At 36.7% G+C, this 18016-nt stretch overlaps 1 protein-coding gene across 1 annotated transcript in view; it reads right to left on the bottom strand.

Annotated features, from left to right (window-relative positions):
- Positions 1 to 18016, bottom strand: part of LOC140145936 (glutamate receptor ionotropic, NMDA 3B-like) — a 338151-nt gene that overhangs the window by 44672 nt on the left and 275463 nt on the right. Inside the window, 1 exon segment of the mRNA XM_072167676.1 lies at positions 6195 to 6340. Within this exon segment, the coding sequence (XP_072023777.1) occupies positions 6195 to 6340 (146 nt within the window).

Genomic DNA, 18016 nt, shown 5'->3' with positions numbered 1-18016 from the left:
AAGTGTGTAAGTGTAATAGCTGCCCTGTGAACATTTGGCAATTCACACACAGTGTATTGTACGCATCTACACATGGCAACTACATATGGCAGTTATTGCACTTATACACTTTTGGCACTGAGCAGTCGACATGTTTAACGATCTTCTTTTAAGTACTTCCTTATACTCATCGATTTAATAAAACATATAAATTTTCATCATCATATCATGACAACCACTTAAACATATAAACAGAAAGAAATAATATAATGATAACTCAATACCGATGAGAAATCGATTGTTTTACTTCTCTTATAAAAATATCACCCAGTAATAGTAACGTATTTTCAACAGTAAAGTAAGCAGAGCATATTATGATTTAGCATGCTAATTGCGTGCAGGAAAGAGGTGAGAAAATTGAAACATTATATAGGAAAGAAGAAAGAAAGGAACATCTATATCCCCACTCAATATGCATGGAAATTGCTTGTTTCAAATCAAATAAAAATATAAAGTTTCCTCTTAGCATGTTGACGTAAATTGTGACGGCGCCTCTTTTTACTACTTTACTTGGATTGTATCATTCGACGAGTGTAAATAGTAATTCAAAAAGCATTGAATATGTGACAAAAATATTTGCATATACCGCAATGCACATTCACAAACTGTCTCCTTCTTGGTTTGAGGTGTAAAACACTTGCGTATCGCAGATTGTTTATCATCAACAGAACCATTTTTACTTTGTTCAATAAATACTTTAATAAAAACTTCAAAAGCTTAACTTTTACCCCTCAATTTCCCCCATTCTTCAGGTCCTGCCCTCTATCGGGTGCTAAAATATAGTTTAATCTTGATAGCTATTGTTTTGGAGCAATACTGTTCCCATTGTCGCTCTGCGGGGCAACCTTGAACAATATTGTTTTGGGCGCTCTTGTTTTTTACGTCCGATACCTCTACAACCTTCCTCATATCTCAAGGGGAATGTTACCTATCAAATTACTAGTTTTTATATCATATGGTGTCAAAATATCTTCAAAACATTGCATATGCAAAATTACACATTATTCACTTACGATGGTCTTGCACATGTCAGGTAGTTTTAGCCCTTTCTTCGGTAACGTTTAATTATATTAGCAAAATCCTTTATTTGACAACAACAACAAAACGAGAACCAAGAGAAAACAAATGCACTGATTTTTGCAATATTCGTTATTTGAAAATGAATACAATAATATTAATGAAAGTCAGAAATAGTCAGATTAGTAAAATCCTTTATTTGACAACAACAAAATGAGAACCAAGAGATAACAAAAGTACTGATTTTTTTGCAATATTCGTTATTTGAAAGTGAATACAATAATATTAATGAAAGTCAGAAAAAATAGTTCGCGATTTTGTCAAGCAAACTTCCCATTTCTTTAGTAACACGATGCTAACCAACCACGAGCCGTGGGGAGTTTGATTAGCAGGATCGTAACACAATGCTAACCAATCACGAACTGTGGGGAGTTTGATTGGCAGGATCGTAACACGGTGCTAACCAATCACGAGCTGTGGGGAGTTTGATTGACAGGATCGTAACACGATTCTAACCAATCGCGAGCTGTGGGTAGTTTGATTGGCAGGATCGTCAGACGAGATATAGTGCCTTTATTCCGGGCTCTTCTTTCATAATTCGGATGATTAGAAAACAATGATTTTGTTACAACTTTTGGGTAGAATCGATCATAAAAAAGACAAGAAACGGGAGTAAGTATGTAAGTATTTAATTCTGTCCGTACTATGAATACACAAAAAATTATTACTTTTATCTTTATATTATCAAAATAATTACCACGATACTTGCAATTCGCGAAAGCCATAGTCTTTATTTTATGTTCAACAATAGGCCAAAGGCGATACACGTGGAAAATACTGATGTTGTTTCCAATATTCTTAATGTTAGGTTGACATTTGGGACACAAACGGATGGTTTCCTGAGGCATACACTATCACAAAGATCTCGAATATCGAATGCTTTCTGGTGCCAGAAGTGGGTAAGTGCAATAGCTGCCCTGTGAACATTGGGCAATTTACACAAAATATACTGTTCTCATCTTACACATGGCAGCTACATATGGCAGCTATTGGGCTTACTCACTTTTGGCACTGAGCTGACGATATGCTCGTCTTTCTAGACATCATTCTTGAACTCATTATTAACGTTCAATGAACTGCGCATTCTACTCCAATGCTTAAGGTCAAAGGTTGAAGCTTTAAAATGAGTATTAATGTACTGCGCCTTGGAAATTGAGACCATTTGGACCCATAGTGCATAGCTATTTTATAGGTGTTGATGACAATGATGTCAATACCCTGTTGATATCTAGTAGCACGTATTATAAATCAGACATCGTTATCATTAATTTCACCGAGAGCTTAATATTATCGTTAAAATAAGGGTACAATGTCCGCAATGCAGTCTTCAAGTATAATAGACAGGTGATTCAATGCAAGAAAATGCCAAGTAAATGAGACGGATATTTGGAACTAGTGGGATATGGTAAAATGTGAATAAAAACGTGTGCAGAATGTTTGCTAAAACACATTAATGTCTTTTGGATGTTGGAAAAGTCAGTTGCCATTTTTCCAAGCGGGTAACAAATCCAAGATGGCGGTTAATTTGGATATACAAATATTATCATGATACAAGTAATACCTCAAATAATTGATATTATCATAAACCTTGAGTCACAATGATTGTCTTGAGTCTGCGGTTGATATGACCAGCCCGGGTCCCTTTTCTGCTTTGATCATGTTTAACATATTTAATGGTTTCTATTCTTGAACGTGGGTCTGCTCCCTGATTCATTTGTTGCTTTTTCTGTCCTTGTACCTGTAGGGGTTGTTTAGTTGGCTTCTTTCCATGTTGTGGTGGGCTACTTTCAGTTTTCTTTCCATTTTGAGGTTAATGTCCAAGAACTGCTCTATGAAATAGCCGGAAAGTTGTATTTTAAGACATATTGGTTTTGCATGATGTTGCTATATCCTCCAAAGGCTTGCCACCCGGCTTTGATTCTCCTTCGAATGTCAGAGTCTCGGTTTTTTCGAAGAGAGAGGCATTGTGCAATTCATACACATTTCTCATTTTACATTGTAGATATGCAAAACCTATATTTTTGATTCCTCGTGTCAAGAACAATAATTTCCCTTATACAAGATGTCATTGACCGTTTGTCTATTTTACCATCTAACTCAATAACCAATGACACTAAATATGATATGTGAATATCGACTTTTTTAAAGATTGACATAGCGAAAGAGACAGAGCGAAAGCAAAAGCAAAAGCATAACACCTTCGGAGGAAGACGGACAGAAACCTCGGACAGCAAGTAATATGTAGCTGTAGGGGTTGTTTAGTTGGCTTCTTCCATTGAGGTTAATGGTCCAATAAGAGTTTCAATCATGAAGCCATCAATGTTCATTTCCAGCAGCACGTGTATACTAAGATATGTAGGCTATACATGTACTATGATCATGCAATCTTACAGCAACTGAACCATGTCCATTGTTTAAAATAGTAGCTGCATTGGAACTAATAACCAACCATTATGTTCTGGCAACTCATATTTAAATTTCAGTTTGTTGTGTTTGATCGTTATTCCACAAATTAAATTGAATAATCTTGGGCATTAATTTGTTTTCTTGAAACGTTTTCAGAAACTTGACACTTGTTTCCTTATTTTTATATATCAATTAATTTGTTTTCTTGAAACGTTTTCAGAAACTTGACACTTGTTTCCTTATTTTTATATATCAATTACACCACCTGCCGTTGCCATTTTTCTATTTTGCCTCCGAAGACAATGGTTGTGACCATCTCTCATTTACGCGCTGTTGTAGTTCCTATACATCGGCTCTCATTGTCCCAGAGAATATTTGATCCATTTGCCTCCTCCATCTGGAATTATTTCCCTGAGGCTATTGTCAATGCATCTTTTCTCCATGCCGTTAAATTGGCCATTCAATCCCACCTCCTCTAACAGTTCTCCGTAATTTATGTTTTGTTTTATTTTATACTGTCTTGCTTATATGTATTTTCTAGTAAGGGCAATCCTTCATTTTATTGTCTTTTCAATATTGGATTTGCCCGGCTTTTATGTGCCAAATGTTATAAATAAATAAATAAAAAAAAAAAAAAAAAAAAAAAAAAAAAAAAAAAAAAAAAAAAAAAAAAAAAAAAAAAAAAAAAAAAAAAAAAAAAAAAAAAAAAAAAAAAAAAAAAAAAAAAAAAAATAAAAAATAAAAATAAAAAATAAATAAAAAAATAAAATAAATAAATAAATAAATAAATAAGATAAGTAAGAGACAAGTAAGAAATTACAGTGAAACCATCAATAGATACAGTGCTCAACTATAGACCATTTGTTTAGATAATCACACATAACTTTGGAACTCGAGGATTAAATGAAACCAATTAACAATTCTCTGATAGACTGGACATTGTTTATTAAATACAAGAAAAAATATGCCTTTGCGTTGTATATTAAATAATTCTCTACATTAAATAAAAATATGATTTTATAATTTATTATTATGCCTTTATTATGTTCTGACTTGTAATGATCAGTTTGTTGGAATCTGATCTTGGTTGATTATTCACCTTGCACATCTGCACATGTGTTTTAGATTAGAACCATGAGAATGGACAATGACCACATACTGTAACCATGGTAGTTCATGGTGATTGTTTAGATACTGTAACCATAGCACGGTTGTTTGATGTGATAATTTTTTTTTCTAACAATATATGACATAATTGTAAATTAGAGACCTTTGCAATACCTACATCTATCCACTAACATACATCTTTTTCTGCCTTTTGTGGTAATTTATTGTTTGTGTGCAAATTGAGGGCACTATTTACATGTATTTCAATTAATTTAGCCCAATAATATGAGTTATTCCATTTATTTCATGATTAAAAGTAATTTTAAAATCTCCTTGCTATATTTTACTCATTTTTATGATGTTTTAATGCCCTTATACAAGAGTCTACCCCTTGAAAAGATGCAAACAAGATGTAAATTAAATAGCGCCATCAGTGTTCAATTTTGCTTTTAAATGAATACACTTCCACATGCCATCAAACAATCGTGGGTGATACATGGTAATTATTGATGATGACGACAAGGTTGATGATGATGGACGAGAGATAGAAGAAGAAAAGGAAATATGAAAAAAAAAAAAAAAAATATATCGATGCAAACAAGCAAACTATCTTTCTCATATCGTTTGTGATCTCAGAATTACTAGTTTATATACAAATCTTCTGTCGCTCTTCTGGTTGGTGTAATATTCTCTTGAAAGTTCCTTCCCGAAGTTAATAATTTACGTCCTCTTAAATTGACTATAATTATAGCTGGGTGACCCGATTGATAACCGATTTTGGCTTCATTTTTAGCCTTGAATTTTGGGCTTGGGATAATTTGCATTAATGTATACAAAGTAGCATAGCGTACATGGACTGTCCTATGGGTCACCACATTATTGCTACCAACCGAGCAATTTAACTCAACACTTTATTATTAGAATGTGATGGGTAATTTATGTAAATGAGAATACACCATGTGGTAGAATTTATCAAAAAGACTGATATAATTGTGAAGATTGGGCTATTCCATTTAAAATCCACACTACCCCTTGGAAGATTTTGGAAATATCTGCGATAGGGATAATATGAATTTCAGATGGAATTAGCACATTTGGCTGCTCCATTTGAATGTCATACACCCTCTGAGAAAGATGCAACCTGAATCTGACCCTGAGGGAGAGTGAGTATCAAACGGAGCTGCCAATGTTTTCATGGTATTAATTTGAAATTCATACTCCCCCTGTGGCAGATATTTTCAAAAACTTCCACAGGGGCAGTGTGTATTTCAAATGGAATAGCCCATTATCATTCAACCAGATAGTAATAACATTGCATTTAAGATTATGATCTGATCTGGTGGAATTACTTTTTAATGTTGCGTTCACATAAAAATGAACCCGACGTAAGGGTGGCAATATCATCCGAATCTCGAATGTTGTCAGATGATATCCCAGTTGAACTTCAGTTGACCTGATGGTACATCTGGGATAGGATGTTAAATATTGCTATTCATAAAAGGTAGGCCCAGCAGATCGGAATATAATCTCAAATTCATAGTAAAAAAGATTGATGTCACACTTACTTAATAGCTTCTATAGCTGCTTCAGTTGAGACGTAAATATAATCCGACATAAAAAGATCTAATTTTGGGTGTAATAGCTTTAAGTACGATTGTATACTGCTACCAGTAACTGTACCGATTTTGATGTCCCCGGTTGGAGTGTTCATCTGAAAGAAGAGAAAAAGAACATTATTAAATGTGGGTACAAAATGTAAGATGCTTGATAAAAATTAAGATAAGAAAATACATCAAGACTTATTTCACAAACTCAATGAAACTGGTATGCTCTTATGCTGGATTTTTCAACATTTGGATGCAGAGTAGATACAATAATCAGTCCGATTTTATTGTCTGCCCAGGAAACATTGACGGGCTAGACAGCATGTTGCCTGGGCAGGCAACATATTCTTTGGTAACTCTGCCGAATTTGGTAGACTAAGCCCTAAATTGTTGATGGTAATTTTATAAAAGATCGAGGGAAACTCTTTACACACATGATCTACCTATCATTTGACAATTTTTCACAGAGCGAAAATGAAATTTACCAGGAGGAAAATAATTTCTAACGGCTTTTTGAAAATTAAAATTATGCAAATTACCTTTATTTTAATTATTTTAATTAATGTTGATGAAAACATACCACTGAGTGTACATCCATTGATAATATTATTTTTTACCTACTTCTTTACTCTAAACCAATAAATAACATTCTATTAAAGGATTCTCTATTTGAAATAGAGCATTGTACTGTGTGATACCATGTTGCCTGTGTATGCAACATGCTGCCTGGTCTGGCAATTTTCCTGGCTAGGCAGTCGGACTGGACGGATAATAATTAATAATAAGTTTGAAATGCATAATGGAAGCGCAAACTAATGCAAACTTAAGATTTAATACCTTGAACATGTCAATACACTGAATAATAAATATTCAACCAACCAACCAAACAAACAAATAACATTATCAAACACAACTAACCGGACACGTAGAAAAACCAAAGACAAAAACCCTCCACAAATATTATGCTTATATCGCAATGTCCCAGAAAACACAAAACATTGTCGTTTTGCCAACAAATTTGTCGGTGTAATATAATGGGTATAAAACGATTTAATATCATTTTTGCTGCAAAAACATCTCAACATATTGATATCAAAATCAGCAAATAGACGAGGTCTGCTTGTTTCTGTAGACAAGGGCAGTCTTCAGTGAACGGCTCTTTTCAGAGCCATCAAAACCTTTTAAAATTAGCAGATAGGCGAGATCTGCTTGTTCTCTGTTGACAAGGAGCAGTCTTCAGTGAACGGATCTTTTCAGAGCCATCAGTAGGCAAGGGGCAGTCTACATGTCTCATTCTTAGGTACTTTGTCCTGAAGAAGTCAGAGCTACTCCTGACGAACGCATGGCAGTTCTAAACTTGTCCAACGGCGAACCCGCTAAAAAAACCACTAATTGATATTTACGTGTTACACAAACGTTTGCAAAAATAATATTTTACGATGAAAAAGATTCTGTAGCTTTTTGTTTCATAAGAAATGTTTTACAAAATTTCATGACCTTCATTTATATTTAATGTTATTAAAACCGGGTGTGTCCACTTCAATGGTAATGGTATATTATATTGACCTTTATTCTGACATTTTATTTAGTTTGGTGTAGAAGCTTGCCTTTCTAGTCTGATTTTACACAATGCAATGGTTTTCATAGTAACAAGGGCTAGTATTTCAATTTGATCAAACTTTAAAAGCAATTACACGCAAATACTATTTCCCCCACATGTAATTATAACAGAGTGTGTACTATTTCTTACTGGTGCGATTGATCAGCATGATATGAATATTCTATAGAATTACGATCCGGGTATTTATCCCTGCTCTTTGACATCTATGCTTCAATGCAGAGTACCGCGTGAACGTACTAGTACAATCAAAAATTGTTTGAACCTATTGCTATTAGGGAGTTAATCCGATTATTACATCACTTCTACAGCGAATTGTTTTGGAAACTCTTTAACTGCTCACATCTTTTGAACTGCTTGTCCAAATTCAATGGGGTTTCCTGCACAATGTAGCTTTACAAATGCTGTTCACAGTGCGATAAGAAACTGAAAATTGAATATGCCCGGCTTCAGACTGGTTTTGCTTGATCACACCACATTATAGAAATATATTTGGCCGTTTGAAAGGATCAACAAAGGATTAACAAAATATTGCAAAAATCTCAATTTTCAACCTATGTATTACATTAAAGTAGAAATTACGACCCTAATTTATGAGATGTTATCGCGCTAGACTTTTGTTCACATGCATAACAGAAACGGCTCGATTTAGTTTAGGATTGTTTTTTAAAAGAAGAGTGTACTTTGTTTATCGCATGTGAAAAGATCTTTTGCCGGGAAATGCAAGATAAAATAAGGCTGACTGTGAGATTAAAACTGGCTCACGCTAAGAATAGGCTGCAAACGGTTGTAAAAAGGCATGAATGTCAACTGAATAGCAGAGAAAAGTGTGTGTATGTGTGTGTGAAAACTCTGTCGACAGTTCGAGGCATAAACAACCGTACCTAAGACACTAAATTAAATTCCAAGAGAGCTATGTGCCCGCGAGTTACAAATTGAGTTTGTTGACGTCATGCTATTGTTTGGTGCTACTTGTGCCAATGGGAGGAGGCATTGTTGAGATCGCTGGAGACGGAATAAAGTAAGAACGGACTGTATGAGGCTGTCTTTGAACAATTCTGTGTTCGTGTGTCGCTATGTGTTGGATGAAATGTTTTTAAAAGGGCAAACGGTTTTACACAATATTAGCATGCGAACATATAAATATTTGCAAAAATACTGGTATTAAGGGATGGGGTATGAACGTTTGGACAGTATTTATTGTGGGATATTAGAGCACATCAGACATATCGAATTGCATTCTGAATACGAAGAACGTCCTTCTGATATCAAATAATTTTGATTTTTTGAAATTCGAAATGTAATACAAATTTTATGGCAAGTGATTAAAAATTGATATTTTTGATATTTAACAGTACTCGAAGTAAACTTTATAAATCTGATGATTTATACTTAAAAGTGTATGTAGGTGGGATGAAAAGCCGACGATCATTTGAAAATTTTGACCTTTCGTATTGACGATATGGATTTTTTTCCCAAAACAAAAAAAAAAAAAATAGGTCTTTTTGGTCTTCAATATGAAAGGTCAAAATGTTCAATTGATCGTCGGCTTTTCCTCCCAGCTACATACACTTTAAGAATATATCATTAGATTTATAAAATTTAATTCGAGGACTGTTATATATCAAAAATGTGAAAAATATCAAATTTTAATAATTTGTCATAAAATGTGTATTGTATCGTGAATTTCAAAAAATTCGATATGTCTGATGTGCTCTCATGTCCCACAAAAAATACTGTCGAAACGCTTAAAACGCTCATTCCAGTTCCCTTAATAAGAAGCACATGCTGGATTGCATATCGAAATGCAAGTGTGTAAGGACAAAAAACCTAACTACCGTTCCACCTGTTTTGGGAATCTGAAATAAATAATGTTCTGTATTTGAATTAGTATTTTAGAGTCTCTATTTGTTCCTTTGTTAACACTCTATCATACCAGACCTGGTATATTCATGTGCACAACTTATATCGATGAGCCGTCTTGCATTAAAGACACTTTTATGAGATCCTTCGAGGACGAAAAACATCTACAAAATTGCTTTGAACGGTTAACACTTGGGATAATCAACATGTTTTGTTACTTTCTGTGGAATGTTTTTTTTACCTAAGAGTTAAGTTGTTCAACGTTGGATACAGATTATGAAGTGTAATTCCAGAGTATGACGTAGACCATATTGTTGGCTGTATACTGTGAACTAATTGCCCTAATGTTAAAAGGACATTCCTAGAAAGGTTGCGGGAACTCACCGAAATTAAAGTCATCTCTTCAATATGGGGTGTATGGATTTCAACTGGAATAGATCATTTATTACTTAGGCGGCTTCTATTTAAATCTCGTGCCATTAGTACCGATCGGGGGATTCTCCTTTAACTGCAATCACGCACGGCGAGTTAATGAAAAGGAAAATCATTATTTATTTTCTTAGCGGCATTTCTGCAAAAATAATTAGCATGGTAGACAGTGGTTGACAAGGAGCTTACATAATAACCGTTTCTCTGCTATTTGCTGTATGATGCGGTTCCTTGTATGCGTACGTTGATTGAAGACCTCTTTAAAACAACTTCCAAATTAAAAAAAAAAGCTCAAAATGTTAATTTGCCATAACTCATTCATAAAAGTTACCTAAATGCGTTAAAAGAAGTATGAACATGCCTAGCATTAGGGTGTATTTGAGATAAAACTTTATCGAATACAGTGTTACATTTGAGGCACGCTGATGAAAACCAGTACAAAGTGGGGAAATGTCATTAGGGGATTTGTCGCTCGTATCTCGTATGATACAGCTTTGGCGACTTTGTGAAGTTTTGTGGCATCCAGTCTAGTTTATGTAATCACAACATGTTGTGCATTCAGATTGGGTAATTAATAAGATCGGCTTTGCAGACATATGTTTTTATTGATGTTGTCTTAAAATTAGAAACACTACCTTGAAATAAAATGTCACAATAGATTGACTGAACAAGTTCAATGCACTTGACAATTAAAGTAAATTTTAGAAAGGATAAGAGCATGCCTTTTTGGCATCTTTCGACCATGAAATGGTCTCAGCCTATTAGTTACTGTGGTGTATTTGACCACTATGGGGGAAAATAACTCTTGGGTCAAGGAATGACACAAACACTACAAGGTAGCCATTTTAACAGTACAATGTATTGATCAATCAGTTATCGACAATGAGGTTGTTTATCAACCCTGGTCATTACTCCAGTAATGAGTCTGTAGTGAACATACATTACACTTCCTCCTCACTAAATCTAGAAGTTATTTTTATGCAAATATAACTGAGTAGATTAATCAGCACTGTATACGGACCAAGCATTGAGGTTTTTGTTTATCAGGATAAAACAACATTAACTCGAACTTTTATCAGAATGAAACAACATGAACTTGTAACTAACATTCAGGCAAATCATTGAGTTTGATACTGTGAGATGTGTGTATAATGACAAGATTAACTGTAACCTGCGTATCCTGAGTCTTATACTCTAATAATTACAGTATTCAACCAAGTTTCATTTGTAAACCACATGGTTGCAATTATAAATTGTTGCTATATAAATTCCGAAATTTATTTATTTTATTTTTTTATCACTTTAGAAGTCAACAGGTAGATTTTTAAGGTTTACCTTTTTGTGAAAATCACTAATTTAGGAAGATGCATGATAATGTTCATGCTAAAACATCTAGCTCTACTAAACATGAGAAATAATCTACCATTGACTTGTGGCTTATAAGAACAGAACATAATAATACTACAGAGTCTCTGTCTCAACAATTACACTTCATCATTTAAACACTAGTCATGCTGTGTTTATGTCTCAACCACATGTACAACAGTCAAAGGTCAAGCCCTGCAATCATAATCCTGATACTTAGGATTTGGCTTAATGGCACGACCACTCCGTGTGGCGTGTGGTTCTTTGAGGGTCATGTTCAGCAACTGCTGGTATGTGAACAGCTGGAGGATTGTTTAGCACAGGTATTTCATCAGATTGTGATGCTGGGAACCAATCACCAGCCGTTTCTTGTAATTGTTCAAACTGAACATTTTCACCAGTATCAGCATGCAGTTGATCAACATGACGGCGCCACATCATTTGTGGACCCACTTTGACTTTATAGGAAATAGGTCCAGTTTTCTCGTGTATGACTCCTGGGACCCATTTCTCTTTACCGCGATAATCTCGTACAGATACTGCTTGTCCTATTGCGAACTGGCGTGGCTTAGTTGTCGAGCGTGTTGCTGCTTGGTCAGCCTGCTTATTGTTGACTGTTGTTCTAGTCTGTGGTTTTAGGAGATCTAGTCGTGAGCGCAATTTATGTCCGCGAAACAACATAGCTGGAGAGACTCCTGTTGTGGAGTGCGGTGCGTTTCTGTATGCTAGTATGAAGTTCGCGAGTTTTGACTCTGCGCTTCCTTGCTTTGCCGCTTTAAGGCCTTGCTTGAATGTCTGGACGAAACGCTCTGCTAGGCCATTTGTAGATGGATGATAAGGGGCCGATTTGATATGTTTGATTCCATTGCGTTTCAGAAATAGCTCAAATTCCTCTGAGGTAAACTGGGTCCATTATCGCTAACAAGCTGAAGTGGAATTCCTTCACTAGCGAATATGGACTGCAGAATGTTGATTGTCTTTACAGAGGTGGTGGATTTGGTGCCAATAACGATTGGCCACTTAGAGTATGCATCAACAATTATCAGATACATGACTCCATCCACTGGTCCTGCATAATCGATATGGATTCTCTCCCACGCTGCTGCTGGCCATTCCCACACATGTAGTGGTGCTGCTGGGGGGTTGTGTTGCACTTTCTGGCACCCAGAACAACCTTTGGCTATGTTCTCTATGTCCTGGTCAATGCCTGGCCACCAGACGTGTGTTCGTGCAACCGACTTCATCTTGACAACACCTAAGTGTCCATCATGGAGTTCAGCTAGAACTCGTTGCCTTAACTTTGTGGGTATGACGACCTTTGCTCCCCACATTAGACACCCATCAGCTGTGGATAGTTCATTTCGACGGCTGCGAAAGGGCTTATAGTCTTCATCTGTTAGCGTATGATATGACCAACCTGACTGGGTGGCTTCATACACTTTACTTATAATTAGGTCTCTCAGTGTGTGTAGTTGGACCTGTTTCGCGGTTACTGGCAGAGGATCCAGCTGAGATTGCTCAATGTCTACATACATGAGGTCGACTGAATTAGAGTCACATGCTCCCATTGGTAGACGCGATAAGCCGTCAGCATTTCCATGGTCATGCGTACTGCGGTACTCGATGCTGTATGTGAATCCTGCGAGAAATATAGCGTATCGCTGCAGTCTTGCTGCTGTCGCCGCAGAAATGTGCTTATCTGGGCTGAAGATTGATGTCAGCGGGCGATGGTCAGTAACCAGGTTGAAGTGGCGTCCCCACAAATACAGGTAGAACTTCCTGACACCCCACACCAGCGCTAGTGCTTCTTTGTCAATCTGTGCATAATTGCTTTCCGCACAGTTCAATGATCGCGAAGCATATGCGATGGGTCGTTCTGTGCCATCAGGCATCACATGGGACATAACCGCGCCTATTCCATAGGGACTAGCATCGCAAGCGACCCGCACTGGTAATGTTTCATCATAGTGGGTAAGCACTTGGTCAGATGTTATTAGGCGCTTCGCATTATCGAACGCCTCTTGACACTTATCTGACCACTCCCACTTCTGTTCCTTTCTGAGCAGCTGGTTAAGTGGGTGCAATACTGTTGACAGATTGGCCAAGAACCTGTGATAGTAATTAATCAACCCCAAGAAGGCCCGGAGTTGAGTGACATTGGTAGGGGCTGGAGCGTCTATCACAGCCTTGATTTTGTCGTCTGTCATGTGTAGACCGTGTTTGTCAATCTTGTGGCCACAGAAGACAATTTCCGTTTTCATAAATGCACATTTGCCTTTGTTCAGACGCAGTCCGCGTTGGTCAAGTCTCTCTAACACGCGTGCGAGATTATGCAAGTGTTCCTCTGTGGTCTTACCAGTTACAATCATATCATCAAGAATAACTTGTGTTCCTGGGATGTCGAACAGTACCTGTTCCATTGTGCGTTGCCAAATGGCAGGTGCTGAAGCTATCCCATAGACCAACCTATTGTATCTAAATAACCCGCGGTGAGTGTTGATTGTCAACAACTCCCGGGATGCCTCATCTACTTCGAGGTGCAAGTAAGCCTGAGTGAGGTCCAATTTGGTAAAAAGTTGGCCTCCTGCCAGATTGCTGAAGATATCCTCAACACGAGGTAACGGATACTGTTCGACATTTAGGGCAGGGTTTACTGTTGATTTAAAACCCCCACAAATGCGGACTGAGCCATCTTTCTTTAACACAGGTACAATAGGTGTGGCCCAATCACTACTATCAACAGGTGACAAAATTCCAGCGTCTTGCAAACGCTGCAATTCTTGATCTACCTTGGGCCTCATTGCATAGGGCAACTGTCTGGCCCGCATATATTTTGGTTGTGCATCGCTTTTTATGTTTAATTTTGCTTGCGCCCCATCCAGATTCCCAATACCATCCTGGAAAACTGCTTGGTGCTTTTTAAGCAATTCATTCACTTGTGATTGCATTGCTTCACTACTAGGCACTGTATAATCCGACAAATGAACAGAGTGCACACTGAACAATTTATGCCAATCCAATCTGATCGAGTGCAGCCACTCACGCCCAAATAACGCTGGACCATCCTCCAGCACATACAAATTACTAGTAATCTGTTGGTCGTTGTATCTTACCATAACTTTCATAACCCCGATTGGCTGCACCGATTCCCCAGTGTATGTAGTGAGCATAATGGATGTGTGTCTCAGCGGCACATCCTTGAATGTTTCTTTGTATACCTCTTTGGAGATCACCGATACTGCTGATCCAGTATCGAGCTCCATTGTGAGCTTTCTATCGTTTATCATTGGATTGACATAAATAATATCAGAGGCTGTCCCTCTATTAATACCCAGTGTATGCATACCAGGTAGAAGGTCATTATCATCATAGTCCTCCTCACTAGAGCTTGTATCTGCGCGCGCATCTGCGACACGATCCATTGCTTTGATTGCTTTCTTTGACCTTTCACTTTTGCGGTAGCTAACCGAACTGTTACACATAGATTTTATGTGTCCAGTCTTCCCACAGTTATGACACTTAGTCCCTTTAAAGTAACAGTCTTCCTGTTTGTGGTTCGCTTTTCCACACCGGTCATTTTATTGATACCAGAGTCTCTATTGCGTAGCTCGGTAGTGTCCTTGGCTGCCATTTCCATAGCGAGAGATATTTCAACTGCTGTCTTTAGTGTCAACTTTGCTTCAGACAGAAGGCGTTTTTGAATGTTTTCTGTCGTGAGACCACACACGAGTCGGTCTCTTAATGCTTCCTCCAAAAAGTCCTTGAATTCACAAGTTGATGCTAGTTTGCGGAGTTCTGCTAAATAAGTTGCAATACTTTCATTGGGCTGTTGATCCCTTTTGTAGAATCGGTACCTTTCTGCAATTGTTAACGGTTTTGGGCTGTAGTGTTCGTCGAGGGTCTTCACCAGCTTTTCGTACGTTTGTTCCACCGGTTTTGCTGGAGCTAGTAAGTTTCGGAGCGTTGTATAAGCCCCCTCATTTAGGTGTGACAACAGTAGTGGTGCTTTGGCATCATCTTTAATCCCGTTTACTGCAAAGATGATTTCAAGTCTTTCTTTATACGTCTCCCACACACTATCTTTGTCATCAAACCGCTCAAGCTTACCCAAAAGCTTTGCCATTTTGCATTGATTACTATAATGGCTGTACTGTATTTTTAGCTAATGTCCGTAACGCATGTAGACTCGTAAAGGATCAAAATTCTGCTGCTTGTCAATTGTCCACATGTGACATTTGTTTCAGAATTCAGCTGTCCATTTACAGTTTTTAAGCTTAACAGTTTGTTACCTTAAACGCGACGAACGACGATTCAGTTTACACGTAGGTAAAATTCAGTTCTTCCGCTACATAAATCCCATTTTACGTCGCCAGTTGTGGTGTATTTGACCACTATGGGGGAAAATAACTCTTGGGTCAAGGAATGACACAAACACTACAAGGTAGCCATTTTAACAGTACAATGTATTGATCAATCAGTTATCGACAATGAGGTTGTTTATCAACCCTGGTCATTACTCCAGTAATGAGTCTGTAGTGAACATACATTACAGTTACCTCTTTACTTACTTACTTACTTAGCATATTTTGGAATGCTAAGAAAGAGCAAGAAGTAAAGAATAATATGACAAAAAAATTACATCCACCCGGGGGTGACACTCATTATAAGACACGGGTCAATATTCTTATGCGTCCTTTCATATCTCAAAATGCCAAGACGGTATGACCTGATATCAAAAGAAAGAGAAAAAGGTAGAACAAACATTTGTTTTTTTAATTAAATAAATGCAATAAAAAGTATAACAAATATGAACAAATTAAACTAGAATATTAGTTTTACATTGTACCTGTAACCCCGACTCTCCATGTCTAATTGTAGACAGTATTTAATAAGAAAGTGCTCGGAAACTAATGAAAAAGAATGAATTATTAGAAATAAAGCAATCCATCATTTCAATTTGAAAATAAAACATCCTTCTTAAACAGCAATAAAACTGTCATTTAAGATTGCGCAAAGTCGTCTCAAGATCTCGTACACAGCACATTATGAATGACACCAGTAACATTAAATACCATCACAGTTGCATTTTGTTCAGCTTAAGGGTACTTATGTGCTGGGATTTAAAAAGTAATCCACTGTATATTAAATCCAGCTCTCGCTAACCAACGGCTGTTTGCTCCTTAGCGATCTTCCCTTGACAAATACAACGACATACCAACACACAAGACATTTCAAGATGAAATCCCCGGTTTTTTGTTTACCCTGGGCATTCGGTTATTCCGGAAATTCCAATAATTTGCTTAGAAGTAAATGTAGTACCTTATGTAGGGATTCGTAGAGAGTTAATCGATCCAATGCTGCTTCATAGACTACGTCTATTTATTGTGAAAACATGGTGTAAGTAGCAAAAGCAGACGAAAGATGATTAGAAAATCAACTTACCAGAGGGATATACTTTGAAAGTCAAAAACTAAATTGAATAAGTTGGGAGGTTTTATTCAGAACCAGAACCAGAAACGCAATATGTTGTGGTTGTGGAAATTTGACGGCGTCCATCTTTTAAAACAAAGAAATCACTTGATTTCACGGACTCAGGACCCTCTCTAATCATGCTAATGATTCGCTCTTTTTCTCTTCGAGAAACGAACTCTTTCATTGATTGAATAAAAAAGTTCAAATTGCGTATATAAAACACATTATCGTGGTAAACAGGCTGTATCAAAATGATTGGTACCCATCAGTTTCCAGTGATATGGACATGACTGCCACATCAAAATGCAACATGGATCCACATAATGTGTTGATAATTTGTTATAGATAGTCATACAACTATTATTATTATGGTCATTTCAAGAAGACCCTATGTTGCATTTGGATGAAGAAGGTTCTTCAATAACCATGAAAACCGATGGGTACCAATCATATTGATACAGCCTGTATTGAACGAAATGAAGTTTTAAATAATGTGGGAATATCTCTTAAAAAGGGCATTTCGTGATCAAGCATCATCCCCCAACTTTTCTCCAAAAACGTTGAGATTTTTAATTCGTTTAGCAAAGATATTGTGAAATTTGAATTTCGTTTTGGTATACCAGAACGAAGTTACAACACATTGTCTATGGAGCAGTGTAATACGCATAATTATGCATAACTCGCAAACGCAAAATCGGAATCAACTGAAATTTTTGGTAATAAGCTTTTTTCGTGGATATATACTAAAAAATGTCATAAAAAGAGGATTCTAGGATCACGAAATACTCCTTTAAGAGGCATTGTAATTATTCATTCGCATATATAACTGAATCATTTATCCCGTCCCTAGATCATGTGAGAGAAATAATACAAGAAGTTCCTATATGGTGGCATGATAAGTTGTCAAAGTCATGAACACCGCATACGGACGAATACAAGATTACCATAAACCGTTCCTACAGTATGTCCCAATTAAAATTCCCGGGTTATTTAATGTTGTCGTAACACAAAATCAAAACTGATATCACACCACTTA

The sequence above is a fragment of the Amphiura filiformis genome, chromosome 2 (assembly GCF_039555335.1).
Source record: "Amphiura filiformis chromosome 2, Afil_fr2py, whole genome shotgun sequence".
NCBI lineage: Eukaryota > Metazoa > Echinodermata > Ophiuroidea > Amphilepidida > Amphiuridae > Amphiura > Amphiura filiformis.
The sequence above is the reverse complement of the archived record's forward strand: the minus strand, read 5'-3'. Positions and strand labels throughout refer to the sequence as shown.